The 27,370-nt window shown below is 51.1% G+C and overlaps 12 protein-coding genes across 12 annotated transcripts; 6 read left to right on the plus strand and 6 right to left on the minus strand.

Moving 5' to 3' along the window:
• Positions 1–131: 131 nt before the first annotated feature.
• On the plus strand, positions 132–7,038 carry GT037_009459 (uncharacterized protein; the record flags this gene model as incomplete). The annotated part of the gene is made up of 12 exons (XM_038934506.1): positions 132–314; positions 364–491; positions 544–920; positions 965–1,461; positions 1,512–1,687; positions 1,737–2,715; positions 2,762–3,107; positions 3,673–4,467; positions 4,682–4,732; positions 5,282–5,289; positions 5,363–5,639; positions 5,687–7,038. The coding sequence occupies 12 exons, from the start codon at positions 132–134 to the stop codon at positions 7,036–7,038; spliced, it is 5,169 nt and encodes a 1,722-aa protein (XP_038782781.1).
• Positions 7,039–7,081: 43 nt separating this feature from the next.
• Positions 7,082–8,386, minus strand: GT037_009460 (fad nad-binding domain-containing protein; the record flags this gene model as incomplete). Its single annotated transcript, XM_038934507.1, has 2 exons — positions 7,082–8,242; positions 8,300–8,386. The coding sequence occupies 2 exons, from the start codon at positions 8,384–8,386 to the stop codon at positions 7,082–7,084; spliced, it is 1,248 nt and encodes a 415-aa protein (XP_038782782.1).
• A 723-nt stretch (positions 8,387–9,109) lies between these two features.
• GT037_009461 (uncharacterized protein) lies at positions 9,110–10,225 on the plus strand (the record flags this gene model as incomplete). The annotated part of the gene is made up of 1 exon (XM_038934508.1): positions 9,110–10,225. One exon carries the CDS (start codon positions 9,110–9,112, stop codon positions 10,223–10,225), a length of 1,116 nt encoding a protein of 371 aa, XP_038782783.1.
• Positions 10,226–11,143: 918 nt separating this feature from the next.
• GT037_009462 (uncharacterized protein) lies at positions 11,144–12,424 on the plus strand (the record flags this gene model as incomplete). The annotated part of the gene is made up of 1 exon (XM_038934509.1): positions 11,144–12,424. The coding sequence occupies one exon, from the start codon at positions 11,144–11,146 to the stop codon at positions 12,422–12,424; it is 1,281 nt and encodes a 426-aa protein (XP_038782784.1).
• Positions 12,425–12,462: 38 nt separating this feature from the next.
• GT037_009463 (uncharacterized protein) lies at positions 12,463–13,621 on the minus strand (the record flags this gene model as incomplete). The annotated part of the gene is made up of 2 exons (XM_038934510.1): positions 12,463–13,448; positions 13,516–13,621. 2 exons carry the CDS (start codon positions 13,619–13,621, stop codon positions 12,463–12,465), a joined length of 1,092 nt encoding a protein of 363 aa, XP_038782785.1.
• A 412-nt stretch (positions 13,622–14,033) lies between these two features.
• On the minus strand, positions 14,034–14,710 carry GT037_009464 (ribosome biogenesis protein rlp24; the record flags this gene model as incomplete). The annotated part of the gene is made up of 2 exons (XM_038934511.1): positions 14,034–14,596; positions 14,647–14,710. 2 exons carry the CDS (start codon positions 14,708–14,710, stop codon positions 14,034–14,036), a joined length of 627 nt encoding a protein of 208 aa, XP_038782786.1.
• Positions 14,711–14,941: 231 nt separating this feature from the next.
• Positions 14,942–15,587, plus strand: GT037_009465 (mitochondrial import inner membrane translocase subunit tim14; the record flags this gene model as incomplete). Its single annotated transcript, XM_038934512.1, has 3 exons — positions 14,942–15,154; positions 15,261–15,388; positions 15,446–15,587. 3 exons carry the CDS (start codon positions 14,942–14,944, stop codon positions 15,585–15,587), a joined length of 483 nt encoding a protein of 160 aa, XP_038782787.1.
• Positions 15,588–15,787: 200 nt separating this feature from the next.
• On the minus strand, positions 15,788–17,098 carry GT037_009466 (clavaminate synthase-like protein; the record flags this gene model as incomplete). The annotated part of the gene is made up of 3 exons (XM_038934513.1): positions 15,788–16,032; positions 16,085–16,673; positions 16,727–17,098. The coding sequence occupies 3 exons, from the start codon at positions 17,096–17,098 to the stop codon at positions 15,788–15,790; spliced, it is 1,206 nt and encodes a 401-aa protein (XP_038782788.1).
• A 696-nt stretch (positions 17,099–17,794) lies between these two features.
• On the plus strand, positions 17,795–18,208 carry GT037_009467 (uncharacterized protein; the record flags this gene model as incomplete). Its single annotated transcript, XM_038934514.1, has 2 exons — positions 17,795–17,920; positions 17,984–18,208. 2 exons carry the CDS (start codon positions 17,795–17,797, stop codon positions 18,206–18,208), a joined length of 351 nt encoding a protein of 116 aa, XP_038782789.1.
• A 532-nt stretch (positions 18,209–18,740) lies between these two features.
• On the minus strand, positions 18,741–19,547 carry GT037_009468 (phosphoenolpyruvate pyruvate domain-containing protein; the record flags this gene model as incomplete). The annotated part of the gene is made up of 1 exon (XM_038934515.1): positions 18,741–19,547. The coding sequence occupies one exon, from the start codon at positions 19,545–19,547 to the stop codon at positions 18,741–18,743; it is 807 nt and encodes a 268-aa protein (XP_038782790.1).
• Positions 19,548–20,126: 579 nt separating this feature from the next.
• On the plus strand, positions 20,127–24,945 carry GT037_009469 (nucleoside transporter family; the record flags this gene model as incomplete). Its single annotated transcript, XM_038934516.1, has 6 exons — positions 20,127–20,462; positions 20,527–20,669; positions 20,728–20,903; positions 20,960–21,788; positions 22,670–24,302; positions 24,889–24,945. 6 exons carry the CDS (start codon positions 20,127–20,129, stop codon positions 24,943–24,945), a joined length of 3,174 nt encoding a protein of 1,057 aa, XP_038782791.1.
• On the minus strand, positions 24,819–27,026 carry GT037_009470 (uncharacterized protein; the record flags this gene model as incomplete). The annotated part of the gene is made up of 2 exons (XM_038934517.1): positions 24,819–25,610; positions 25,671–27,026. The coding sequence occupies 2 exons, from the start codon at positions 27,024–27,026 to the stop codon at positions 24,819–24,821; spliced, it is 2,148 nt and encodes a 715-aa protein (XP_038782792.1).
• Positions 27,027–27,370: the final 344 nt, after the last annotated feature.

Raw genomic sequence — 27,370 nt, forward strand, 5'->3', positions numbered from 1 at the left:
CAGACCCCTCCGCACAGCCCGAACCATAGCCGCCCTCACAAAACAACGCGAACCCCCGGATATCCGCCAGGGCCCAATTGCCCTAGGACTTTGACGACTGACGACCTCGCGAGAGCGACACCTAATACGCCATGAATCCCGCCAACAACGGCTTCTACGGGGCCGGCCCGCCCATGATGAACCCTCCACCACCGCGTCTGTTCGGAAGCGGCAGCTACGACCCGTCGCAGATGCCCCCGGGCAACATGTTCGCCCACGACGACATGCACGACGACAACGATGGCAGCGACCCCAAGCGGCGGCGCATTGCAAGGGTACACACTGCGGGCGGCGAGTAGCATAGTGCCATGCTGACAGATGCAGGCTTGCGACATGTGCCGGAAGAAGAAGATCAAGTGCGACGGCAAGATGCCGTCGTGCACACACTGCCAGAACTACAAGACGGAATGCATCTTCACACAGGTCGAGAAGAAGAGGCAACCGCCCAAGGGGTAGGAATCACCATCACCATGACCACGCGCACATGAAGCTGACCATGCATAGCGCCAAGTACATCGAAGGTCTCGAGAACCGACTTGCGCGCATGGAGTCCCTGATGCGCCTCTCCGGCGTCCTCCCCGAAGACGACGACGGCAGCACCGATCTGGCCACACTGGAGAGACGACTCGAAGCAAGAGCTGGGCGATCGGCCACACCCAGGGCCAGCATCGGTGAAAGGCGAGAATCAATGGCACCCCCGACCGGCCAATCCACTGCCAACGGCACACCAGCACAACCAGCTCTCCCCAGCCCGAGGAGCGGTACCGCCTCACCAGAGCCAGAGGAGCACACCCAAAACCCAAAAGACAAGGAAGAGGATGCGCTCGCCGAGATGATGTGCTCGTTGGTGACAAACAACTGCGGAGAGACCAGATATATCGGTACGCTTCCCGTACTTGTTGTTTCTATGCGCTAACCTTTTCAGGCTCATCGTCAGGTTTCTCCATCTTCTCGCCCAAGGGTATACAATGGGTGAATGAAAAGACTGGGGACAACTCTTTCCGCGACATGATCTCTACAGCCGCCGTCGAGGACAACAAGTGGATCCAATGGCGACCCGACGTGTTCCAGGACATCTTCAAGCGTAGAGTCTACAAACAATTGCCGCCCAAGCACGAGGCCCTGTCACTACTCAAGGACTACTTCGAAAACTTCAACTGCATGTTTCCGCTGTTCCACGAACCAACTTTCATGCATCTCGTAGACAAGCACTACTCGAAAGACCCCTATGAAGGATCCGGGTGGTGGGCCAGCTTGAACGTCGCCCTGGCTTTCGCACACCGACTGCGCGTCATGAGCAACCTGGTTCCAGCAGAAGAAGACGAAAAGGCGTGGCAATACCTGAAGAATGCCATGAGTGTCATGGTAGAGCTTACCATGCGCAATACAGATCTCCTTAGCGTTCAGGCTTTGCTAGGAATAGTGCGTATCAGAGACGAGAGGTTCGCCTTGCCCCAACTAACATCTTCCAGGGTCTGTTCCTTCTAGGAACGCCGAACCCACAACCTACCTATTTCTTCGTTGCCACAGCCATGCGGCTTGCACACAGCATTGGTCTCCATAAGAAAGGTGCCAACTTTAGCCTCAACTCCGCCGAGGTCGAGCAACGAAGACGTGTCTTCTGGATAGCCTACATGTTAGATAAAGAGTGAGTCTTTGTAGCTCTCTTAAGCTTACCATAGACTAACACCATCAAGCATCTGCTTGCGATCCGGCAGACCACCTGTACAGGATGACGACGACATGAATGTCGAATTGCCTAGCGACACCCCACCAGACAACATCGGGAACATTCCGCTGGCTGACGGAAAGGGCACTATGAACCTATTCCGTCTCATGTGCACCTTCTCCGTGATTCAAAGCAAAGTTTACAAGGGTCTCTATTCCGTAAAGGCATCTAAACAGACCGACGGGGAACTGCTAAATACCATTGGCGAGCTGGACAAAGAGCTAGAAGCATGGAAGGACGACATACCATTAGAGTTCCGGCCAGAGCATGACATCAAGGCATCACATACCCCGCTCATTCTCCAAGTCGCAGTACTGCATCTTGGCTATTACAACTGTTTAACCACCATCCACCGTATGAGTGTACATCACGGATACTGGACTAGTCGATTGTCCAACTTTGCGATACAAGGACTGAATGCTCGACCTCTCAACCCGAGAGTCTTCATGTCCGCCCAACTGTGTGTTCAGGCCGCCCGAGCCTCGATACATCTCCTGAAGTACATACCGAAAGGCGATTTATCTTGTGTCTGGCTAGTGATTTACTTCCCAGTCACTGCATTAGTTACGCTCTTTGCCAACATCTTACAAAACCCACAGGATACGCGATCACGATCGGATCTCAAGCTTATGAAGCTGGTCGTCAACTTTCTGAACATGCTCAACGACGACCAAGGAAGCGGCAGTGTCAAGCGCATGTGCACAGTGTGTGCTGAATTCGAGCGCATTGCTACTATTGTGCTAGAAAAAGCCGATCGCGAACACGCGTCGCGACGGAAGAGGAAGCAAGGCGACAGCGAGCAAGACGCACAAATCGAAGCAACAGCGGCCGAGCTGCTCTCGACGGGTCGTAACGCACACTCGTCACCTCAGCAGGCCACTACTCCACAGAACAATAACCAATCAGAAGGCATGATCTTCAATCCGGACTTCCAGGGGTTCAACGAGGTAGGCTCTACCACTGTCATGCTGAGGTCACTGCTAACATGCGCAGCCATTCCCCTTCTCACCAAACTTCACACACGACTCCTTACAGCCCAATATCCAGATGAGCCAATATGGCTCACCAGGTATCACCGCCCAGATGCTCCAACAATCACAAAGTTTACCAATGACCACTGGTGGTGATGTGAACGGCATCAGCTCCAACATCAACGCCATGGCGGGCATGGGCCAGTTCGACCAGACCTTCAACAACGTTCCACAAGATCTCTGGAAAATGCCAATGACGCTGGAGTGGGACTGGGCAGACATGACTGGTGGATTCTCGGGGTACGAGGACGGGATCAGTATGAACGGCGTTCTTCCAGACTTTTCGAACCAATCTGGCCATGGAACGAGTGAGTTCAACCAGGGCGCTATGAACGGCGGCCGGTGATAGGCCTTTGGCAACTGAGATTGGCGTTGCATAACATCGACCATTACGTCTCCCACCTTCCCCACCGTCTGGACACGTTCTCGCGAGACGCGGCCGATACCATGATCCGACTCCCCTCCAGCACAACTTGGGTGCTTCGCTATATACCATTGTTATCATCCGAAATCTCTTGACGTTCTTGGCGCTTACGACCTCATGGCCTTGTAAAGTAGTGTTTTATCCTAACAGACACATTGTAATAATACAGTTGTGCTCATTAGCTAAGCTTTATCGTGCCGCATGCACACCAACCAAGTCTCGGTAGCCCGTCTGCAAGACTGATCGTAAGCTGAAACTAAGACCGCGCTACGGCCCATGGTCCGGAGATCCTCGCTGTACGCTTTCGTAGCTATGATGCTCACCCGCAGGTTGCTTTTACATCCAAATCCTTGCATTTATTTCTTTTTGAAGTTCTTGGGCCCATCGTGTAGCTCGACCCAACACTCTCTCCCTCCCGGCGAGCTTTGCAATCTTGGTTTGAGATCTAGAACCAGCCCAAGTTTCAGCCACAATGGTCAACATCACAGCCCTACTCTCCTCGCTCATAACAGCGAACCACATCCTCTCTTACCACAACGTCCTCGATCCCTTTGGCCACGTCAGTGTTCGTAATCCAAACACCAATACAACATTCTTCATCGCGCTGCAAATCGGTCCAGCAACAGTGTCCAGCCCCGCCGACATAGGCGAATACCTCATCTCAGATGGCACACCCGTCAACGGCACAGTTGGCGGCTACGCAGAACGCTACATCCATAGCGAGATTTTGAAACGGTATCCTGATGTCAACGCCGTTGTGCACAGTCACTCCGAGGATGTCCTTCCATATACTGTTATCGATACATCATTTGAGCCAGTGTACCATATGGCCGGCTTTCTTGGTGAGAGCGTGCCGAACTTCGACATTGAAACGGTGTACGAAGAGGGGGATCCGAGAGATATGTTGGTAAACAGTCCGCGGCTAGGCGCCGCTTTAGCAGACAACTTCGGCGTGAACGAAACGAGGCCTACATCTCCTTTGCATCCGACGGTCCTGCAGCGGGGACATGGCTTCGTTACAACAGGGGAAAGCGTGGAACAGGTTACTGATTTTGCGTATTATGCAGCGAGTAATGCTAGGGTGCAGACGAAAGCATTGTTGTTGGCGAATGTGGGGAGAGGTGGTGGCGGGGATGGAGGGATAAGGTATTTGAGTGGTCAGGAGAGGAAGGCGACGAATGAGATGAATCGGTGGATTGTGTTCAAGCCTTGGGCGCAGTGGGTGAGGGAGGTAGAACGGAGTGGTATGTTCGTGAATGAGTTGGGAGCGCCGCCTGTGCCGGATCAGTAGGTGGGAAATAATGAGCTAGGTGACAGGCGGAGATTATGGTTTCCTTTGAGTTGGAAGTCGTGGTGTGCAGAACTCACTTCCACCTATATCGATATCTTTTATGTTTCTGTTGGAACAGTAGAGTAATGTCCCCTCCAGAGGGCCTTCAGGCTAACTCATGAGCATAGAGAACTTGTTCTCGTCGCACTCTTTGCCGTTGCTTGGGATGAGTAGATGTGGTAATAGGATGACTGGGATATAGGCTATTTGGGTGACCTAAAAACTAATTTCTCTCGCTTCCAGATGTCGAATATCATTCCTTCGCCCTTACATAGTGGTTACAGTTTACAAATCATGAAGCTGATGCGGCCAGACCTCACCTGTCGCCGGAAACTACCACACATTCGTGCAAGCATTGCAAATCTTCGGCCAGTAGTCAGCAGCTTCTACCTGGCTACTTGATGAAGTCAGTATAAGAGCAGTGCGAATGGTGAATACTGCAACCACTAGCGATATACTACGTGTATGACGCCATCTGCCAAGCCCCTTCCGCTCTCGGGAACGGAGGAAAGCGACAACGTCCTCCCCAGTCCACCCTCTTGATTGCCGTTCGTCTCCACTCACGTCACGTCGAAGTTATACCACAAAAGGAAGCTCATTGTAGTACCAAGACTCTAGCACCCTGATAGACATCAACATGCCTGCGAAGGATGTAGGTATCCGGCTCAACCATCACGACCGATAACGTGCTTGGGTATACATATCACGACTATCATGACAGGGATCAGGAGTAGAGGTATATACGAACGTCGCTTGAGCTTTTGCCAGTGATGCATTTCGCGGCTCTTCTCAAATATCCCGCCAGATAGCCTCCACACCACATTCCGCCGACTGAGAGCGCATCGATCGCCATGCGAATCCCATCCAGATCTACATTGAGCTTGCTTACAGTTCAAGCAACGACGGTTATTGCGGACCGATATGCCAGCAACATAAGACCTGTTGTAATCGATGCACCACAAGTGGCAGCCAACTTTCCCAATGTAGAAGGCATTCAGCTACTATCGCCAGCTTTCGTGAGCCCAAATAACGTACCAGCTACGTTCGCAAACGGCACTTCCGGACCAACTCCACAGCAAGACTTGGGTACGTTGTTGTACGTCAAAAGCTACAGACTCGCTGACGTTTTGCAGAAAGCTTTGTGAAGGGCATTGCCCAGCGTAACGGCTGGATCACCTACAAGAGCGGACTAGAATCCGAGGAGGGCCGCAGAATACCCTACATTACACTGACGAGTGGCAAGAACAGTACCAACAAGCTACGTATCTGGATCCAAGGGGGCCAGCACGGAAACGAGCCAGCAGGTGATGAAGGTGTGCTAGCACTATTAGGGAGACTCGCTCAGGACTCACAATGGAGCGCGAAAGTCCTCGAAAAAGTTGATCTTGTGATTCTTCCACGCTACAATGTCGATGGCGTGGAATATCTGCAGCGACAGCTGGCCTCCAACTACGATCCTAATCGCGATCACGCTGTGCTCGAGAGACAGCAAACGCGAGCTATTAGAAAGCTACAATCCGAGTTTGACCCTCACATCTTCATAGACGACCACGAATACACAGGTGGCAACCCGGTAGCTCAAAAATACATCCGCGCACAAGATCTCCTAGTCTCAGCCAACAAGAACCAGAACGTTCATCCCGATATCCGAGCATTGAACCAGGAGTTTGTACACGACATCTTCTCAGTTGCTGAAAGCCACGACCTCCGGATATTCCCATACTTTACCACCAGCGTAGCCAACGGAACGATCACTATCGAAGAGCCTGATGCGACTCCAGCGGCAAACCACAAAGGTGCTGGCAACTACCAAGCGCTTACGTTCCTGGTAGAGACGCGTGGTATTGCTATCGCTGATCAGCATTTCCAGCGACGTGTAGCTTCCCACCTCATCGTCCTAGAGACCATCCTTAACAAAGCGGTTAATGAATACGACAGCGTGTACAGCAAAGTTGAGGCAGGACGTAAAGCGTTCATCGAGAGTAAAGACGACATTGTTGTTGCGTACGAACAGCGTGTCACAAACAAGACAGTTCCCTTCATCGACGCGTCGAACGGTTCCCTCGTCAACGTGCCCGTCCGCTCTAGAAACAGTGATCCCTACCTTGTCACTCTGTTCCGACCTCGGCCAGAAGCCTATGTCTTCTCGCGCGCATGGACAGATGTAGCGGAACGTCTCCGCATACTCGGCGTTACCGTCAATGTCCTCCAAGAAGAGTTCACCGGCAGTGTTGAAGCGCTGGTGGTGACGTCGGCTGAGCTGGCTGAAACAAAGTTCGAGGGCATCGCGGGTACTACAGTAACGACTAATGCGACACAGCGAGAGGTTACGATACCTGCTGGAGGCTACTGGGTTGACACTAAGCAGAAGAATGCTGGGTATGCTTTTGCGCTGCTAGAACCAGAGGCAGAAGCGAGTCAAGCATATTATAACAAAATTCCGTTGGAAGTGGGAGATGAATATCCTGTATTTAGAGTCATCTAGGGATATTTGAATGCTGTGATGGAACAATTGCTCCATCTACGTACTAAGATGTGCTTTGAGTGCCCTTCTCTGCCTGACGCAAACCCATCTTCACCATTGGACTCTGCATCAACGTATCCCAATCGTGAATGAACAGTGTCTGTTTGAGCGAGATGTTCATCTCTAATACACCCCGTTCCAGGACTTCAGCATCATACTCATCAACAGCTTGTTTGAGATCCTGTCCCTTCTCAGGAGAGCCATGCGCTTTACGCATAGCAGCGACGAAATTAGCAGCATCTTGCAACGCGTTGTTGAGGCCTTGCCCTCTATGCGGCGTCATAGGATGCGCAGCATCACCACAAAGTGTCATCTTCCCACCCTTGTTGTCCCATTTGGCAGCCTTCTCCCAGAACGTGCCTTTGTCAAGTGGAAGCACGGTAGCAGGGTCAACAGCTCGGCCAGCAGATCTCCAAGGCTCCGCATATTCTTCTGTGCGCCTCTTGAAGAGCGACATGCGACCTTCGAGGGTGGACAGATCCACATCATCTGGCACACTAGAGTCCAGCCACGATTGCAGGACCTGGAATGTCCATGTTGCGGGGTCGGAGGGGTCAGGCACGTCTTGTATGGATAGCCAGAACATGGTGCCATGACTCGGGTGTATGCTTGTAATGAAGAGGGGATTCATGTTTCGTATGCGCTTGGCGAGGTCGGCATCGAATTTGTAGGGGAAGTTGAACATGCTGACAGATGCATTGGTGAGTTTTGCTGCTTCTGTGCCGACAATGGCTTCGCGAACTCGCGACTTTGCGCCATCGCAGCCTACCAGCACATGGCCAGTGGCTGTGCTGCCGTCTTCGAATGTCACCCTCACCTTGTCATCGTCACCGACCACAGCACTGGTGAACTTCTTCCCGTATTGTACATCTAAGCCCTCGCTGAACAAGTTACGCATCTTCCTACGGCTAACGCGACAAGGCTTGTCCGCTGCGATTTCAAATATGCGCTCGCCCGTCTCGCCATTGAACACCGATAAACCTGTGGCGGAGGCTTGGTCCTGGGTCGGGTCGGCGAAGGCTTCGTGGATGCGATTTGCGAGTTCAATTGGCAGGCATGAAGCGATGTGGGAACTCCCCCAATGCAGTGTCATGCCCCATTCTCGTGGGCGCGTCTGGTATGTCGTCGAGGTCTCGGTTTCAAAGATCGAGAAAGATATGTTTGCCTAAGTGATGGTATTAGTGATGTGGGCGTTGGATGGTTTTGCGACTGAATCGTATACCTTCTTCAAACCCTGTGCAATGAGCAATCCGCTTGTTCCAGCTCCTACGATCAGGATGTGAAGGTCCTTATTCCCGTTTGTAGCCATTGCTTTAGTCGGCACCTCGATAGGAGATTGGGTGCTTTCAGATAGGAAACCAAGCTGGCATCATCGTAGGGGGGAGAGACGGCACGGCCGTGCCCGCGGGAGGCCCATCAGTCTTCATTTTACCCGTCCCGCATCTTGACTATCTTCGAGAAGATGGATATGGCTAGGAGCGCTGGGATGTTCGGCATGCGGGATGTAATGGGTATCTTGTCCGTGCGCCAGATCTAGCGCGTTTTCACCACGTGCATACCATATCGCGATCACGCTAGTCCGTCTTTATCTGACCTCGTTCGTCATTCAATTCCTTTCAGATCAACGCAGTTTCAACAGTACATAAACGCGAAGCGTATCTAAGTTACTAACCGGAAATTATTCATACCATAGTCTCACACCATGGACCTTGATACCATCGAACTGAATATGCGTTCACCGGTGCGATCGGCTAAATGCTACACTCTGTCCTAACCTACTCATCTTGGAAGATTGAGTATAGGACAGAACAAATCCGCATGCTTCTATTGGTTTTCTCCTGTGTTGCAGGTCACATCAGGCGTCACTTGCGGGGCTGACAGGCTGCAGCGATGCGAGTAAGCCAAGCCCTGTTGACGCCTACACTTTCACAGTACCTCTCTAGATCGCTGTATCATGGCGCGTAAGTCAATACGTAAAGTTTCTTGATCTTTTCATAACAGTCACCCTTTATCTTGCCAATTTACCGCGGTGATGCGTTTACTGCAGCGCCTGCCGGGGTCCAGCGACTTCAGCCTTGTTGAGAGATTCGGCGAAGAGATTCCACCTTATGCTATTCTGTCGCACACTTGGGGGTCGGACGAAGATGAAGTCACGTTTTCAGGACTACGAGATACCCTAGTCAAAAAAAAGGCAGGATATAGCAAGCTTTCATTCTGTTCTCATCAAGCTGCTCAGGACGAGTTGGACTTCTTCTGGGTCGACACATGTTGCATTGACAAGAGTAGTAGTGCCGAACTGTCTGAGGCGATCAACTCTATGTTCAAGTGGTATCAGAAGGCAGCGAAGTGCTATGTTCTTCTGACGGATGTATTGATCGATTTACCCGCCAGAGACGTCTCTCAGCAACATTGGGCGCAAATATTCCAGAAGAGCAGATGGTTCCAGCGCGGATGGACATTGCAAGAGCTACTTGCACCGAGAGTTGTCGAATTCTTCTCAAAGGCTGGGACACGGTTAGGAGACAGAACAACACTGCTACAGGCTCTCCACAGCAGAACCCAAATACCCATCTTAGCACTTCAGGGCGCCCCGCTGCTACAATTCAGCATCGCCGAGCGTATGTCGTGGTTCAAAGGACGTCGAACGAAAAGAGAAGAAGATGAGGCATACTGTCTTCTAGGATTGCTTGGCGTTTTCATGCCGTCAATATACGGCGAGGGACGGCAATCGGCGCTGGCACGGTTGCAAAGAGAAGCTCGTGCAAGTCAGCAAACGATGCCTCTGGACTCTTTGCATCATGTAGGTCAAGTTGAGAGAAGCGACAGCAACCAGACATCCCTGTCAAAGTTTGTTGGAGAGATCCCCGTTCGAAACATCGCCCTCAGTCCGTTCGATAAATCGGTTGTCCTCAATGATCCAGACGTTCTGCATCGTATGGCGACAGCGATAGAGAATCTATACGGCTTATTTCCCGCATCACGAATCACAAACATTGCTCAAGGACTCTCGAGTAGTAGCTCGTTCACGCTTCATCCTACGAGTCATAGCACGCAGCTTGAACAAACCATTTCGACAATCTCTCCGCCAAAAGTACGTCTTAAAAGAAGCGGCTCCAAACCCGAACTATCAGTGCCAGACAGTCGTTGATCCAAATCTGCATTTGGCCCGGGGATAATAATGGCTGTCAGCATCGTGCAAGGCCGTAACGGGCTGATACAAATGGGTCTATCAATTTAAGACCTAGCGTTACTTATTGATCAAGGCCTGCGGTTCGGCAACTTTGCTCGTATAGGACAAAACGACGATGAGCTTTTCGAACACCTAGATGAAGATCGAGAAGCTATACTCAGACGACGTGGACTTGTGTATCCACTTGAAATGGAGCAGAGATGGCACCAAATAATCTTTGTCCACCAAGGTTTACAGGTGACGGGCGACATCGTGATAGGACCTCAAAAGGGCTTACCCAGAAGCACGGGATACATTCGTTCCGGCGCAATTCGTTCCGACGCAGACAGCTTCGCATGGGTCATGACCACAATTATCTCGGCATTGGACGAGTGCTTGTCGCCAAGTGAGATCCAGGATCTTCTCATCCAAGTCTTCAATGAGGTGATGGACCGTGATGATGACAACACATCTGCAATGAAAATACATATCAAGAGGAATATAAATTCTTGGAGGTCGTTTGGATGTGCCAGAAAGATAGCACATTCAATCAAGAGAAAGATGCGAGAGAGCCTGTCGAATGGCATACTCAATCAGTTTTCGAGACACGCTGTTCCTCAACTGAACGAAGCGGAAAAAGAACATGCGAAAGATATGCTTGTCTGGTTCCTCAGCGGCGATACAACGGCCTTCAATACTATGTCTCCGATTATATTTTCTATGGCGGAGGCCTGGAGTAGGGTCGGGCTTGATCTGTGTACTGATGGAATTCCTAGGCGTGAAAGTCAAGCCTGTGTTCATCTTGTAGTAGGACCCACTACGAGTCCGATACCGACTCGAACGGAAGTGGGACCTGGGCCCTGTCAGATCTCCTGGCCTCGAGATAAACCTGAAACGATGATATACGCACTCGGTGTCAGCCGAGAATTGGAAACAGCTATGTTTCAGGCTTGGCAACACGGAAAAGTCGCTGCTGATCATCTAGAGTTAGTAGGCAAGGCCGAGGGACCTTTTGGTTACACAAGTGAGGTTTACTACAATATTTATGTGCCAGGCGGTGCACGCGTCAGCAGAAAATATGGCCCGCACATCGGGTTGCTTGCCAATGAAGGTCTTCCTGTAGACACCGAGAAGATACTGAGGACGTTGGACTGGATTCTGGTAGGCGAGGCGCCAGACAGCTCGCAATGGCTCCGCGCTCGCCTCGCACAAGATAAGCTATTTCGAGTTAGAAGTCCGGATATGCAGTGCGAGCAGAGGTACAAGCAGGTATTCTACAAGTACCAAGCCTTCATCTTCGGATTCTATTATCAGCTTCTGGGACAAATCATCTCTTTTGAGAACGCATACACAGCCGACTTCTTCTACGGGATATGGGGCACACATAGCACATCATTCCTAGCCATGTGTACTCACCTCGGCCGATGCTTAAGAAAAGACGAGAAAGCCACCAGATCCCAAATTCTGTATATACTCGCAGCAATGTATAACGGCCGTTGTAAAACTTTCTATCCGAATTCGACTCTTCCCAAGCTGGTCGGTGTCATTGGGCAAATCTCAGTGTTGACGCTACCCCTAATCCGAATCACGGATGACCCAAAAGAGATATCAAAAATCGCTCTTGTCGATGTGCCGATTGTCGATCTGATTGCAAACAGCGCTGATGGAGATCTCATGGCAAGTGAAGGTGGAGGTCTGAGGTTTGAGTATCCAAGTGAAAACGACCACGCCGTGGCGATCACCCGACCGGCCAGTCCAGCGAGTAGATGGACTGTGTATCCATGCATGAGTACAGTGTTGAATGGTGACAGGACTGATGGCGTAGTAATGGCAGCTAGATGTGGGAAGAGGCTTGTCGGATGGTTCAACCCGCTGGCTGCTGATGTTTCATTTCTGAGTTCAGCTTACGTGACCGAATCGTATAGCGAAGAGACAGTGGTTGCGTTTGAGGTGAGAGACGAACATTGGGAGGCGGGCAAGATTCTGCAACCAAACCCGAATCAACCGGGGTCTGAGTTTGGCGTTGTGCGCTCTCATGGCTCCTCTAGTATGAGGTATGCAGCTGCAGGTTTCTATGCTGAGAGGGGTGAAGAGATAGCGATTGCTCGGACTGCCAGCGAATTCTCTGGAGCGTTCGACAGGGTACAAGCACAAGACCAAGGGATAGTCATCGCATAAGTGCTATGGACGTTCATATGCTTTTAGCTTCAATATCATTACAATTTGCTTCCGCCCGTTGCCTTCACAACAAAACCCAGCCTAGGAAAATGAATTCTGACATCTAGCTCACCCATCTCGTCCGGCTTGATGACCACCTCCTCGCTTCCAATTTTGACCAACGTACCTATCGTAGGATTATCGCGACCGGTGTCATCAGGCACGATGCTTACACTCACACCTGGGACCAGTCCTCTTGAAGCATCAAGGACGATATGCTGTCCCACCGCCGTAGGAACAAGCAGGTCTTCATCGCGTAACAAAGTTGTTCGTCTCAGCGCGTCTTTCCACTGAGCGTCTTCTCCGGGAATTGTTGTTTGTAGATCCGGCAAAGCGCGGATGTACGCTTCGAATGCATCGAACCACTTCACCAAGCTTGGATACCTCTTCTTGCTGAACACTTGTCCCACAACATCATCATTTGTATCATCCGTTCCGCCACCACTAAGATTATTGATACCCTTCCCAGCAGCGATATCAATGCCCCATCTCAACTGATAATACAGACTGATGTCAGCGAGCGAAGGTGTAATCGTCGGCATGGCCCAAGTACCCGACTCAAACATAGGTTCCAACATGGAGAGGTGCAAATCTAGATTGGAAAGATGAATTGGTATCTTAGACTGCAGCTTCTCAGGCGAAAGGGGATGTCCAATGAGCTGAGCGCGATCTTTACCAAAGTCTGACGCCCAGACAGAAGAAGGGATAAATCCGGTAGTCGTCCGAAATAGCGGTTTGTCAGTCCAAAAGCTCGCAAACCCTCTCACGAGCCCACGATACGCCCATCCGCTTACGCCCTCGATAGGCGGATACACGGTAGCCCAACTTTTGTCCACGGGGAAAAAGTGCTCTAGTGCCTCAATGATGAGCGAGGTGTCGCAGTAGATCTCGCTGCCGATAGCGAGGATGGGTATCTTGCGGTACTGGAGGCCGAATGTTGATGTTATGAGGGGTCTCGGTAGCATCGACGGGACAGTGACATAGGCTTCGGGACCAGTGATTAGTCACGGGATCTACGTGCTTCGATCATCGCGAGCAGGTTGAAGGCTTACAGAATGGTATCTGCTTGATGCGTAGTGCTAGTCTGACTTTGTTTGTGAAAGGGCTAGAATCATAGCCGAAGAGAACCACAGGTGGATGATCAATTGGTTGCGCCATGTTGCCTATAGAGAAGCGACGCAGACGGAGCTCTCATAGGAAGGCGTTCGATCCGGCAAAGATATAAAGGAGTCGGTATTGCCGGATCGAGATGAGGTTATACCCCGCGCTCTCCTCGAGAGCCGAGGTTCCAGTCAAGAGGCGAGAGAACGTATGCTTTTTGTACTGAGTCTCTGTTAATTGTTGTACGTGTTCTGATGAAATCTACCCTCTAGGCCAGAGTCATGATCTTCATTCCAGAGTCCAGATGTAGGCCATAGCGGCCCCATCTTATCTCTACCAATGCAAAAAACTGGAACGACACTATTCTGGGGTTGAAACATGCTTTTGCTGTGGTATCGAAATCAAGTCCGTAATCTACCATAATGTGGGACGCCAAACTCCAAGACTATCTGGACGGTGCGCCAGAGTCCTACTCGTCAACATCCATAGCCTCAACACCGCCGCCAACCTTCCTCTTCATCATCTTCTTAGTCTTGCTCCTCGTCTTGGGTGTCGTCTCCTCGAGCTCACTGAGCTCGCTCTCCTCAGCCTCGAGCTCCTTCCTCCTTGCCGCAACCTTGTCCTTGACCTTCTGCACATCGACCTCCATGTCTTCCTGCTCAACCTCGTCCTTGGCAAATCGCTCGCTCGGCGGCAGCAGATGCTGGTTCTCCTCAACCAACTTCCTGTCCTCCTCACGCTGCCTCTGCTTGTTGCCACGCATGCGGGCCTTGTAGAAGGCGCGCTCTCTCCTCTGCCGGATCTCGGATACACGGCCCATGGCCTTGAGGGTGGTCTGGATCAGATCGCGGTTGTATCGCACGGGCACGTTGCGGCGCTGAGCGAAGGTGAGGGTCGAGTCGACGGTCATTTCCTTGTTGTGCGCGCGACGGAAAGACTTTGTCCAGGCGAGCTTGCGGGGGTTGCGCTTCATCTTGAAGTTCTTGTGGCATTTTGATTTGCAGAAGCGGAAGGCCTTGGCATCATTGCGCACTGTGCAGGTTAGGAAAGAGCGTTGTTGATGCGGTTCTGGGTGGTCATACCGAAGGTTATGCCCTTTGACGGGTATACGGGCGAAGAGCAGAAGTAGCAGGTTTCGATTCTCATCCTGTCGTTGTGGCGCGAATACGGTCGCGCTCGGTGCTATGGCAAGGAAGGAATGCGATTTGGGTTGCAAGGATCGACCACGCTTCACAGGTGTTGGCGGTGGTGAGGCGGCGGTGGTGAGGCGGCGTCGTGGAAAAGGTGTGGAGTTGAGGATCGAGAAGTTGGGCCGGCTCGAAATTTTGGGTGGCCCGTGCACATCTACCCACCTGCCATTCTCGCCCGCCAATTGCGATGCATCTCGACCGAGACACCTCCGCAAATTTCCTTCCCACCACCTCGCCGCCGTTATTGACGCATCCATCTGGCGTCGCCCCAATCTCCGCCTCCGCATCGCGCACATCCACCACGTCGAATCTTGAGCAACCGAAACCACTTAGTACGGCGCAATCACGAGACATGTCTGCCTGGGTCTGGATCTTGGGCGCTGGTGCCACTGCTTTCTTCGTATGGCTCCCCCATCTTTGCATTGGCGGTTACGGCCAACTTGGTCACGGAGCAGCTGGAACGGCTTGGAGTGTCAAAGAGAACACGTACTGACAGATGCGAACAGGGCCGCGCAGCACTCGTGGCACTACGGAGATCAGGTGGTGGTTCTGGAGCATTAGGACGTGGATACTACAAGGGCGGCTTTGAGCCCAAGATGACACGGAGAGAAGCCGCGCTGATATTAGAAATGCCGTATGTCGACGAATCCACACAGCCCACCAAGTGCACACGAGACTGACAATACCCCAGCGAACGCGGCATCACGAAAGAACTCCTACGCAAGAAGCACCGGTCGCTCATGCTTCTGAACCACCCGGATCGAGGCGGTAGCCCATACCTAGCGACCAAGGTCAACGAAGCGAAAGAGCTACTCGAGAAGGAGGTCAAGTGATGAACAAGAGGGGGATGATGTGTATACCAAGACTTTGTACTATATCACGGCATGATTCTCAGCATCAGCATGGCGTTGGACTGAATACGATTAGCGATTTACGACTCTCAACACGCTTTCTTTGGTTACAACTTCATTCAATTCCATGTGGTCAACATGTGCTAATCGTCATAGTTTCCACGAGCGCGCTACGATATCATCTATACTGGCAACACAACTTTGACTCCCATGTACTCTCGCTGATGCATGATCTTCCCATCGATAATGACTTGATGTACGCCGACACGATTGTGAATAGTATCTGTAGGATCTGTCGCCGTAGCGATCTGGATCTCACGCCACTCGCGATTGGTAGGAACCAGTTCGCCCTGTAACGTGCGCTTCTTGAACTCTTTGTAGATACCTTGGTCCTCAACACAACCTTCACGCTGGATCAGTGGCGAATCTGCCATAATCATTAGCATCTCGGCTTGTAGGCGAATACAAATTCGACATACCGTACGCAGGCGTCATGCGCAGACTGCCAAGAGAACTGTTGAACAACACGAGTGAGAGGCGATCTTGGTTCAACTGATCTACCGGCGGCTTGAAAACCCGGTGTCTGGTAGCCTTGAAATGCCCGCCCGAAACGATCTCCAGCGTATCACCGATATTGATGACGAGCGCACCAGGCTTGTATGGCACATAGTACCACTTCTCATCCTGTCCCCAGATCTGCAAGCACGAGATCGGCACAGAGAATAGGAGCGTCGTGAGTCCAAAGTCGGTATGGCCATGCATACGCAGACCTTTGGACGCTTCCTGTGTCTGCTTCTGTACTGGACGGAACAGCGCATGGCGAAAGTAGCCCTCGCCTGTGGGTCCATCATGGGACTGGATCTTGTCCCAGAGGTAGTCGTCGGGCAGTTCGAGTACTCGAGAGAAGAGAGTCAGAAGACGGCGATTAACGGACTTGGTGAGGTAGTTGCAGAATGCTTCAATCTCATCCATGAACGGATGCAGGCATTTGGGCGTACGGCTCATGTCTTGCCAGTCAGGTTTGTACCAGTTGAATTGCTCGATGCCATCGGGGGTTCCGCGGTGACGCTGGCCTTGTTGTTAGTGTTCCAGCATTGGCTAATAGAAGACATGATGCTAACCTTGAACCCGTATGGATGCTTGTAACCGGACCATACACCAGTCTCCGGGTTGAAGAGCAGACGCTCCTTGTCTTCTTCACCTATATTCTCGTATAGATACTGTGCAAGAGCGAACTGTCTGTGCAGCTGCTGTAAAGAGACGCCGTAGTTCTCCAGGAACAGGAAACCATCCTCTCGGATAGCTCGCTTAACCTGCCCAACAAGGTCATCGACAACTGCTGGATCATCAGAGTCCATTAGAGACAAGTCGATGGAAGTGAGCTCGGCAAAGTCTTCTTTCTGCTGAGTGACTGGTGGAGGAACCCATTCTGGTACGAAGGGCTTGCCAGGAAGATCGGCTGATGGGGGATTGAACTTGGCGGCGGGTGCCATGACGATTGATGTGTTGATGAATCTACTGAAGGTATCGTGTATAAGAATAAGCTGATCACTGCATATCCTTTGAGCTTGGAAATCGAGTCCTTATGTTCTTGAGGCAGATCCTAGTGTAACCTCGCAGTTGTCGTCAGGTCCGAATTCAAGGATCGAGCTCCTCCTCAGCCAGAATCATCATTTCATGGATGGCTCAAAGGTCATCATACGACTGCGTACGGTCCGGCGACTGGGGGCCGCGGCCTTTGCTAGTAAACGCAATCAACAAAGCCGTTGAAGCAGTGGCACTCCGACTATGCGACTCGAGTCCGGATTATCACCTATCTCCGCCTCCACCTTTGCTTTCTACATACCGCATTCTAGATGAGACCAATCACGTCAAGTTCCTGGATGAGAAACATACAGTGTTGCGATGGAGGAGCGATTGCCAACGGAGGAGCTCCTCCCCGTTGTGGGGCTGTGGACTAGCGCGCCCTGCTGGCTTCGTCCTCCACACCCTTGGAGCTCCTCATCCCTCCACCAAGCTTCAGCGTAACGTAACCGCTTTGAATAATGACAAGCTGTTGTAAGGCTATATACTCAGGTATCACAGTATGTGGCTCTATACCTCCAGCCTCGCTTTCACAGAAGAGCTTGCGTCCAGCTTGACGAGATCGACTACTATTCTTGCGGAGTCACTCCTATCGTAGCGCCATCATGTCGCGTCAACTCATCTCCAGCGAGAAGTTTCCCACTAAACCACACAATTGCCCCGCCACGAAAGTCCCAGGACTAGTCTTCTGTGCTGGACAAACAGCTACTGGAGAGATCAAGCAAGCCACAGTAAGTTTTCCCATAGCGTATCACAGCTTCTCATCATTTAGTACGTACTGACTCAACCCCAAGAGAAAGGTTCTCCAAAACCTCAAAGAGGTTCTCGAGCTATCCGGTTCGTCGCTTGAACAGGTTGTCAAATATAATGTCTACCTTGCAGACATGAAGGATTTCGCGGCCATGAATGAGGTGTACATCGACTTTTTACCTCAGCCGATGCCGTCGAGATCATGCCTGCAGGCGTTACCTCCCGGTGATGGCACCGTTATTGAAATTGAGTGCATAGCCCAAGTTTGAATTGGGGCGGATTGAGTGGGAGCATCGCGATGGTCACACGGCTTAGTCGGTGCGCTTATGAACCTGCATCCGGCGACAACTCTTCGTAGAGGACGTAGGCTATATATGCTAGTCGAAGCAATTTCACACATTGACTGTCATCAAAAATTAAACTTCTTGGAATCAAAATGAACAGATGAGAGAATTCTTCCCATGTGTGACCTACCAGTACTGATATCTTCATAGCGGAACGAACTTTGCTACTAGCATCAAAGATATTGAAGAACCCAAAATACCCTCAGGAACATGATGCAAATATTGGAGGCTCAAGCAGAATATCGAATGAGAACTTAGGCTTAAGGCATGTGCTTAGGTGAATACGAGCGATCAACAAAAGTTATGTGCAACTATCAAAAGCTTCGTGAATAAGTCTAGTGAAAGCTATGGGTTGAAGGCAGCACCCAAAGGTCGTACAGGACCATATGATGAACTGGTGATATGTTTGATTATTATCCGCATCTATCTGACCACGACTTTTGTTCCACTCAGCATCTCATACGTTCGATCTCGCAATCTCGAATTCGGCCATATACCAGTTCTGTATTGCCTTTGTGTCTCCAGTGATAGCAACAGTATCGTACCTTTCCCTCGCTTCCCTTGCGGCGGTCCCATTGTTCACCATTCTTCCAGCCCACTTTCCGTGTTTGCGAGCAGCAGAGACTATTTTGTCGACAGCTTGAACGAACTCTGGCTCGTCACCACGTGCAGGGGTATAACCAAGGAGAGATTGCGCGAGGTCGTTAGGTCCAATGAATATGAGATCAACACCCGGAACTGCAGCGATGGCGTCGACATTATCAACTCCAGCCCGTGTCTCGATTTGAATCATGGTGATGATTGTCTGATCAGCCGACTTCATATACTCGGGTGTTGTAAGACCATGGCCGATAGCTGGAAAGGCCGAGCCTTGACCGCGAACACCTTGTGGCGGAAATTTCGAGGATGCGACAACTTGTGCGGCTTCTTCTGCGGTGTTGATCTGAGGAACCATAAGGCCATGTGCCCCAGTGTCGAGCGCACGCTTGAGTATATCGTGTGTCGGTCCGCGAACACGTATGATCGGAGATACGCCCAGAGCTGAAATAGCGGCTACTGAGTTGTGCATGGCGTCGTCTCCGATATGACCATGCTCACAGTCGATGATGATTCCATCGAGGCCTGTTAACGCAACGATTTGCGCTTGCCGAACAGAAGGTATTGCGACAAAAGTCATCAGCGGAAATTCGCCGCTTCTGATCTTATTGAGAAGCCTCAGACGAGGGTTCTGGATTGTTGTTGTCTGCGCTGTGGGATAGCTCATGATGTAGGATGGGTTTGGCAAAGTATATATCAAAAATGGAGTAGAGAGAAAATGCTGAGATGGGGTCTTGATGTCACTGGGATGACGGCAAGGTAGATGTCATGTTGGTGCATAGGACGACACGTCCACCTAAGTAGTATCACAGCCTCTGTCGTTCCATCGAAATGATGCTGCCATCGCATGCGACGTGCAGTTTGTGAGGAGCAAGTTGGTTCCACTTGAGATGCCGACCATAATGGAGTATAGGTTTGCTCCGCTCGGAGGAGAAGAGAGGAGCTCCTCCCATCGGGCCCGCTAGCTTCATGCAGGGACCACGAGTCATACAAGCATTACCCCTGATCTCACTTTCTCACCCAGATAAGCACACGATAATCGGAACCCACCAGTTCGGGACGTTCCTCAGCTCGGGTGCTCCTCTCAGTGTCATGTAGTTTCGATTAATGACAATACTATGCCATATCTGCTATAAATCATGTCATATTGTGACGAAATATCGGTCGTCTCTCATCGGCGTCTTTACAAACTGTAGTTGCATTTTTCCTGGCCTCATCAATACATCTGAAGCCACGTTGTGCGACAATGGAGACTGAGATGAAGAAGCTCGACCTAGTCGGGACCGCGGATACTGATGTCGAGATAGGCACTATTCACAACGAGCGTATGCCCCATTCCCTTCGCAATCTAAGTCAAGATGAGATCTCGGATCTCAACCGGAAGCTTGTTCGCAAAATCGACTGCATCGTCTTGCCAATCATTGGCATCCTCTATATACTGAACTACATCGACCGTCAAAACTTGGCTGCAGCGAAATTACAAGGTATCATGGAGGATCTTGACATGACAACTCAACAATTTGCGACGGCGATCTCGATCCTCTTCGTTGGGTATCTCCCTTTCCAGATTCCGAGCAACTTGGTAAGTTGTGCCTACACAAAAGGTATGCGAGACACACACTGACTTCGTACCTCCATGTTTGCAGATCATTGCAAAGATCTCGAGGCCTGGACTATACATCTGCGTGGCTGTGGTCATCTGGGGGTCGATTTCTGCTGCGACGGCAGCTGTGAAGACGTATGGTCAGTTGTTGGCTGTACGCGCTATTCTTGGGGCGGCAGAGGCTGTGTGAGTCAGCCACTAAGTCATTCGAAAGATCTACGCTGACTCCGATACTTTGTTCCAGATTCTTCCCTGGAGCCATGTACTACTTGTCAGCATGGTACAACAAGACTGAACTCGGAAAGCGTATCGCGGCCTTGTATATTGCGCAACAATTCGGTAACGCATTCGGTGGCCTCTTTGCTGCTGGTGTCTTCGAGCTCGATGGAAAGCATGGCATCCGTGCATGGCAATGGCTATGTAAGTAGACGAATGTCAATGGCTGCATATATCTGACAACGCTGACGTGTCTTTAGTCATCATCGAAGGTTCTGCTACGGTCGGCATCGGCGGAATCTGCGCCTTTCTTATGCCAGAATTTCCACATAATAGCAAAATACTCTCCCCTATTCAGCGTGATCTCGCAGTCTGGCGCATCGAATCCGAGTCGGGCGCTGCAGAAGGTACCGAGAAAGAGAGTGTCCTGAAGGGGTTCAAGATGGCGATTAGTGACCCAAAGTTGCTGCTCCTCATTCTATGCAATCTCCTCTCACAGGCGCAAGGATCAATCGCCAACTACTTCCCGACGCTGGTCGCCTCTCTAGGTTACAAGGGTAACACCAGTCTTCTTCTAACTGCCCCACCATACATTCTTGCAGGCATCGTCTACTATGGACTTATGTGGTACTCTGATCGCAAGAACGCAGCATATCGCATCATCCTTGCGTGTATTGCCATCGCTTGTGTCATGTATATCATACCCATGACGACGTTGAATGTCGGTGCGAGGTACTTCTCCATGATGATCCTCCCCTTCGCCTCCGTCGGACCACAGCTTGTACTGTACAAGACTATCAATCTACATCTTGCACGCCCAACTGCTAAGCGTGCAGCAGCGTCAGCGCTAGTCAATGCCATTGGTGGCACCTCCAATATTTGGGCCTCCTACCTTTACTACGCTCCACCGCAGTTCTACACGGCCTTCGGTACGCTGATGGGCTGCGCGTTAGCATTTGCAGCTACCATAACCTTCTACCGTTGGCTTGTTCGTCGAGAGAACAAACGCCTTGACTCTTGCGATCCGGACCAGATTGCGAAGGTCATTCGAGGTGGCGTCACGGAGGAGATGGTACAACTCAATTGGCGGTACGAGATGTATTGAGGGCAACCGTCGTGATAGGCAAGGGTGTCATCTAGCGAATTGATGATGGTTGTAGTGGTGTTCGTGATGGTAACAGTCAGTTGCTATAAAGTTCGGAAAACTTTAGTATAACAACTACGACCTCTCGCGCGTAACTATGGTCTTGTCCCTGACTGGTCACCTCACCTGTCGATACTCTAGCATCTCATGTACAATTCCATGATAATCAAGGACAGTAATGGCATTATTGCATGCCGTTCAGCCATTGTTGTAATGCATAAGGACTTCGATGCCTGTGTCGCGAGGCGGCGGTATACCACTGTTCAAACGCCGATCGGGCCGACGTCGCCATTCCCCAACCACCCCCGCTTCCTTCTCGCAGGCCATTGACCATGACTTTCCGTCTGGATCCCCTAGGGCCACGAACTATCTCGATACTGTGGGTCTAGGAAGTGCGTGCAACCAATTGCGGAACGATGATTTGTATGAGCAACGACGCGCCTCTAAATGCCCGTAGGGGCCTATCCGATAGGACATACCCCTGCTAGTGGGAGATAAGCACAATTACCTTGGATGCAAGTACATCTTGAAGTGAATGAATGATACGCATCTAACTGTTACCGAAATATCTAGCAAACATCATCGTTATGGCATCCATTGGTGTAGCACCTCATCCTGTCAAAGACCAACCATCTTTCCAGCCCTTCCAATGTTAGACCTGTCAAAGTCGCTTCACACGACACGAAAACCTCAAAAGACATGCTGCCCTCCATACGCGTACTCGGGAAAGGGCCTCTTTGGCCTGTCACTTCTGTGCAGCAACATTTTCAAGATCAGACCTTCGGCAGCGGCATATTAGGAGAAAGCATCCTGACCAGCAAGCCAGCCAGCTCACGAAGCAGTCGGGAGTACAGCCAGATGGAGTCTCCCCAGTCTCGGCTCACGAGCAACAAAGCAATCTTGCGTCAGTTACACCGGATGAGATGGGTGACCTTGATCTTGACACAGCATGGCGGACTATTCTTGATGGTCACAGCCAGCAGCACAACTCTACGACAGATGATGAGCTTCTGGGCATCGCGACATCGAACAAGAGAGTGGCTTCTGTCTTCCTACCAGAACAGTCAGTGAGCAACATCGACGTCACCTTGCAGAGGATTCTAGCGACAGAGACGGACCCACAGCTGGAAGTCACACGTATGCAAAGTCCTCAATTTAACACACTTGGTGACAACCTCGGTCTTTCCAGCATGTGCAGTCCCTGCGGGTGGTACTCAGGTGAGTCGCCCCGACTGCAAGATGACTGGAATATTTCCACAGCGCAAGTTGTCCGAGGTGTCGAGTTGTTCTTCATTCACCTGTCTTCGTTCCTGCCTTTCATTCATCGGCCAACATTCGATAGCAACAGAGCTGATGAAAGTCTACTTTATGGCATGCTTGCTCTTGGGTATCAATATGGCGAAGACCCGGACGATCAAGAGAGAGCTTCATCCGGCGCTAGCCTGTCCTTAAGATGCTATCACCAATCCCGCGCGTTGCTCAAATTCAATAACGACGAAGAGACGCTCGGCAACCCTCAGAGAGTAACGACCGTGCAAGCCTATCTTCTACTGCAGGTTCTGACTATGATGTATCTCTGCGGAGCATCGTCAGCATATGGCCTGAAGATACATTCAAAGATCGTCACGTTGGCGCGAGCGGGTGGACTTATGCAACCATTACCGGCCCAACCGACTGCAGCAGCAGACCTGGATTCTCTTTGGCACCAATTCGTCCAAAACGAAACGCATAAGCGAACGTGTTTTGCCATACATCAGATGGATGCTTTATGGTACCAGGCACTTTCCGTCCCCCGATCATTATCGCATCTTGAAATTAAACAGGAGTTACCTTGTGCGACAGATCACTGGATAGCAGCAAACTCTGGCGAATGGGCACACAAGCAATTACTCCTGAGACAGACTGGCCCACCAACACAATTCTCCGAAGTAGTCAAACAGTTCTTGACTTCCAGTTCGGATCTACTTACCTTGTCTCCATTCGATCCTTATGCAACTATCAACATAAATCAGTTCCTCATTTCGAGTGCTCGAGAAGTGTCTGGTTGGTCTACGATAACAGGTATTCTGAGCACAGATAGAGTGGAGCCACTCAGGTCCTCTCTTGTTGCGCTAGAGCCTTTTGCCCGGCCACGCGGAAGCAATTCAGACCCATCGCAGGCTTCGCTGAGTGAAACCACCTGGGAGACGGCGATGATTGAACTGCAAATGTGGTCACCTACACACACTAGTGGTATCATCGAAGGGAGCGCAGATGCAGTACTGTACCAGCTTACAGACCATGCGCCGTCGTGTGAGTTTCTTTGTGAATCACGCATCTCAGATCTACTTCAGCCACATGTCGATTGGTTTCTGCGGTACCTGGATGTGACCACATCGCCAGAAACCGAAGCACCCTGGGTTCTTCTCTATGCTTACAAAGCCTTCATGATTGCGTGGCAGCTTGTTCGCCGCGGCAGGGTAGGATCCATGCGGGTCGTTCGAGTGCAGGATGGCGATACGCAAGGTGCACTTGTGTGGGCCCGGATGGTCTTTGGACGACGGCAGCGGTGGCAGCTCGGTCGGGTTGCGTTGAATTGTATAGACCGACTGGAAGCTAATGTACTAGTAGAAGCTTGTAAGTAAGTCTGTCAAGACATTAAAGGCTTGGCCTTACTTATGGTTCCATCGCTACCGCTTCGATCCCGAACATACACCTTCAGCCACATGATGGGGGAGAACAATCGAGGTGCACTTTCCAGTCGCTTTACGTGATGCCTCGTCAATGAGCATCAAGGCGTGTGGGAAGTCGAAAGGATTTGGTGTTTTGTGAGTGACAAAATGTGAAGAGGAGGGATGAGCAAGTCAATCAAACATGAACCAACGAACTGCGCAAGATGAGATCCGTCATCAAAAGGTGTTGGAACGTGATTGGGATGTATTCTGCGCGACCGCTAAGTTCATCTAAGTACGAATCAAATTACTCTGAGAAAGCTCTTAATCATTGCCCTTACACCCATTCGTCCATCCTCCTGCGGCTTTGACAACCTTGTTGTTGTTCCAACAGCGTGCGCGAACCCAGATTGGCGTACTGAAGGTAGCGTACCATTCGTGCCCATCATGATCAGCCGGGTTGTTAAAGTACTCGAATTTCCAAAACGTCGTGCCGAGTCCATAGCAACTGTCCATGTTAGGCCGAAGAGTTTTTCCGCCATGATCCCAAGTAGCAAAGCCAGCACCCTCAACCTTATAACGTCCATGGGTTCCCTTGTACCAGCCCTCACATCGGCCGTAAGGACTTTTAGGCCATGGCCAGGGGCGGTTATTGCGGCGAGGGTGGAGCTCATATTTGTAGTCTCCGTTGTCACGAACGTATCGCCCGCCACCCTTCCAGTTCATTGGGTTGTCAGATGTGTCGCATGAGTTCATGAGCTTCTTCATCGAATCGACACATTGGTCTTGATCGAATGCCGAGGCGTCATTCCCCAGTGTGACGACATACTCGTGCTCTTCCGGTGTGCCTTCGTCGTAGATCTTGGAATAGCTCCAATTGATCTTATTAGACGAATGATTTTCCGCGACCTCTTTGCAGAAGCCTTCGTAGTTCTCGTTGGTGCGATTTCCACTGACGTAGTACTTACTGCCAGTCTTCGAAAAACAAGTAAACTCGTCCTTGACAGTTGCTTCGCATGTAGGCGAATCGATACCGAGGACGATGGCACGCAGATCCATGAGCTCAGCAAGTGCAAAGGAGGCTATAGTGAGGTGACCGGCTTCGTTGGGGTGAAACTACACGTGTCAGCGAGGTGAAAATTATCGACCACTCGCGTGAGTGTGAAGGATACTCACATTCTGGCCCACGCGGTCGGGCATACCCATGCCCAGAGTCATGTCGAAACCGCCGTCTCCAGGGCAGGCTGGTGGCGAGGGCGCCCGCGGGTCCAGCTTGTGCCTGACGGCGGCACGCGGGTTGGGTGACTTGTAAAGAACTGAGTCGTACAGTGTGCGTTCAATGTTCCTGTCGCGAGTCTCCATCATAGCCTTTAGGCGGTTGGCACGACGTTTTTCCGAAGTGGATAGTCTCGTCGAGTTCAGCAGTTCGTCGAGATCAATGTCGCGCCTGCGCAGCTCCTGCCGTTCGAAATCATTTTCCCAGCCACCCCAGGGATGCGTGTCAGGCTTGATAAAATGCATGTTTGGTTGTTTGGGATCTGGATAGTCGCCATTGCTACTCGGGGAGCACATTCGGGCGTCGAGCTCTTTGGATACCCAGTCGTCCCATTCGGCATAGCCGACCTTATAATTGATCTTGTCGCTTTCAGAGGCCTGATCCACAGCCTCACGGATGGCCTTGTTGATGTCAAGGACGAGCTGGTTAAAAGTATGACGACGAGCCTTGGTGAGCGCCTGATAGGTAGAGCCTAGCGGAAGAAACCAAGCAATATCCCACGACTGACGATCACAATTGTCTTCGGTCGTGTCAAAGAACTGGGCGTAGCTATTCACGACCACGATGCCATCTTTGTTCATCTTCTCATCGAGCGCCTCCAAAATCTGAAGTATGTTGTCCGTAATGATTGACTTGACATTCTCTTGGGCCTTGGCGATGACCGTCTCGCAAGCAGTGGACTTGCCGTAGGGTAACATGATGCAGTCCGCGATGATTTTGGCCAGACACAGGTCGTTTCCGCCAGAGGTGAAAGTGACAAAGTCGAGCTCGCCTTTCAGAGCCTTCGCCTGTTGGTAGATTTGTTCTGAACGGTCGCCGCTGCAAGCAAGGTATTGGAAACCGCCGTCCTTCTCGACATGGGAGCCAAACTGGGCCTCGATGACTTTAGGGTATGCCATATCATACCTAGAGCATTTCCAGTTGTCGCGAACTTCTTCTAGGCCACTAGGCACTGTAATAGCCACTTCATCGGCGGTGATTCTGTGACCCAGGGGCCTGCCGGCACCAATGCCAGCCGTGTAGCTGTCACCAATAGCCGCCCAACGTTTGATCCATTGCATACTGCTCGGATCGTCATCTCGTTTGGAGAGGGGCGGCGGTGCCGAGGAAGCAGACTTATTGGTAGATGATGCACGCTCTCGGTGGAGTCGATGTTCTAAACTTCTACTTTGTCTTCCATGATGCGAATGATGTGGTACGTAGCAGTTGACCATGCCGAGCAGGATCATAAGGCTGAATACTGACTGAGAGATCATGACGACTAGTAAAGCTGGCCCAAACTGAGCGACATGAATGTGTATGGAGGAAGAGATCAAACGTGCGAGGCCAGAGTTGTGTGTAGGTTGGACTGATTGATAGGCTGTGAGCAGGTGGGGGAAAGCCTCAAGTGACAAAAGGGAAAAACTTGCACAAGGTGCTCAACTGTCCAGGAACACCTATCTCGCCTGGAAATGGAGCCCCAGAAGACTCAGCCAAGACTCGTTATGATTACGTCCAAGACTTGTGGTCTGGTGAGATCCTTCTCGGTCAAAATGTCAAGATGCAGATTGAAATCTCTCACGTGTAGATAAAGGTACTACGACGAAACAGGCAGGCGCAT

This window comes from Alternaria burnsii (assembly GCF_013036055.1).
Source record: "Alternaria burnsii strain CBS107.38 chromosome Unknown 728, whole genome shotgun sequence".
Lineage (NCBI taxonomy): Eukaryota > Fungi > Ascomycota > Dothideomycetes > Pleosporales > Pleosporaceae > Alternaria > Alternaria burnsii.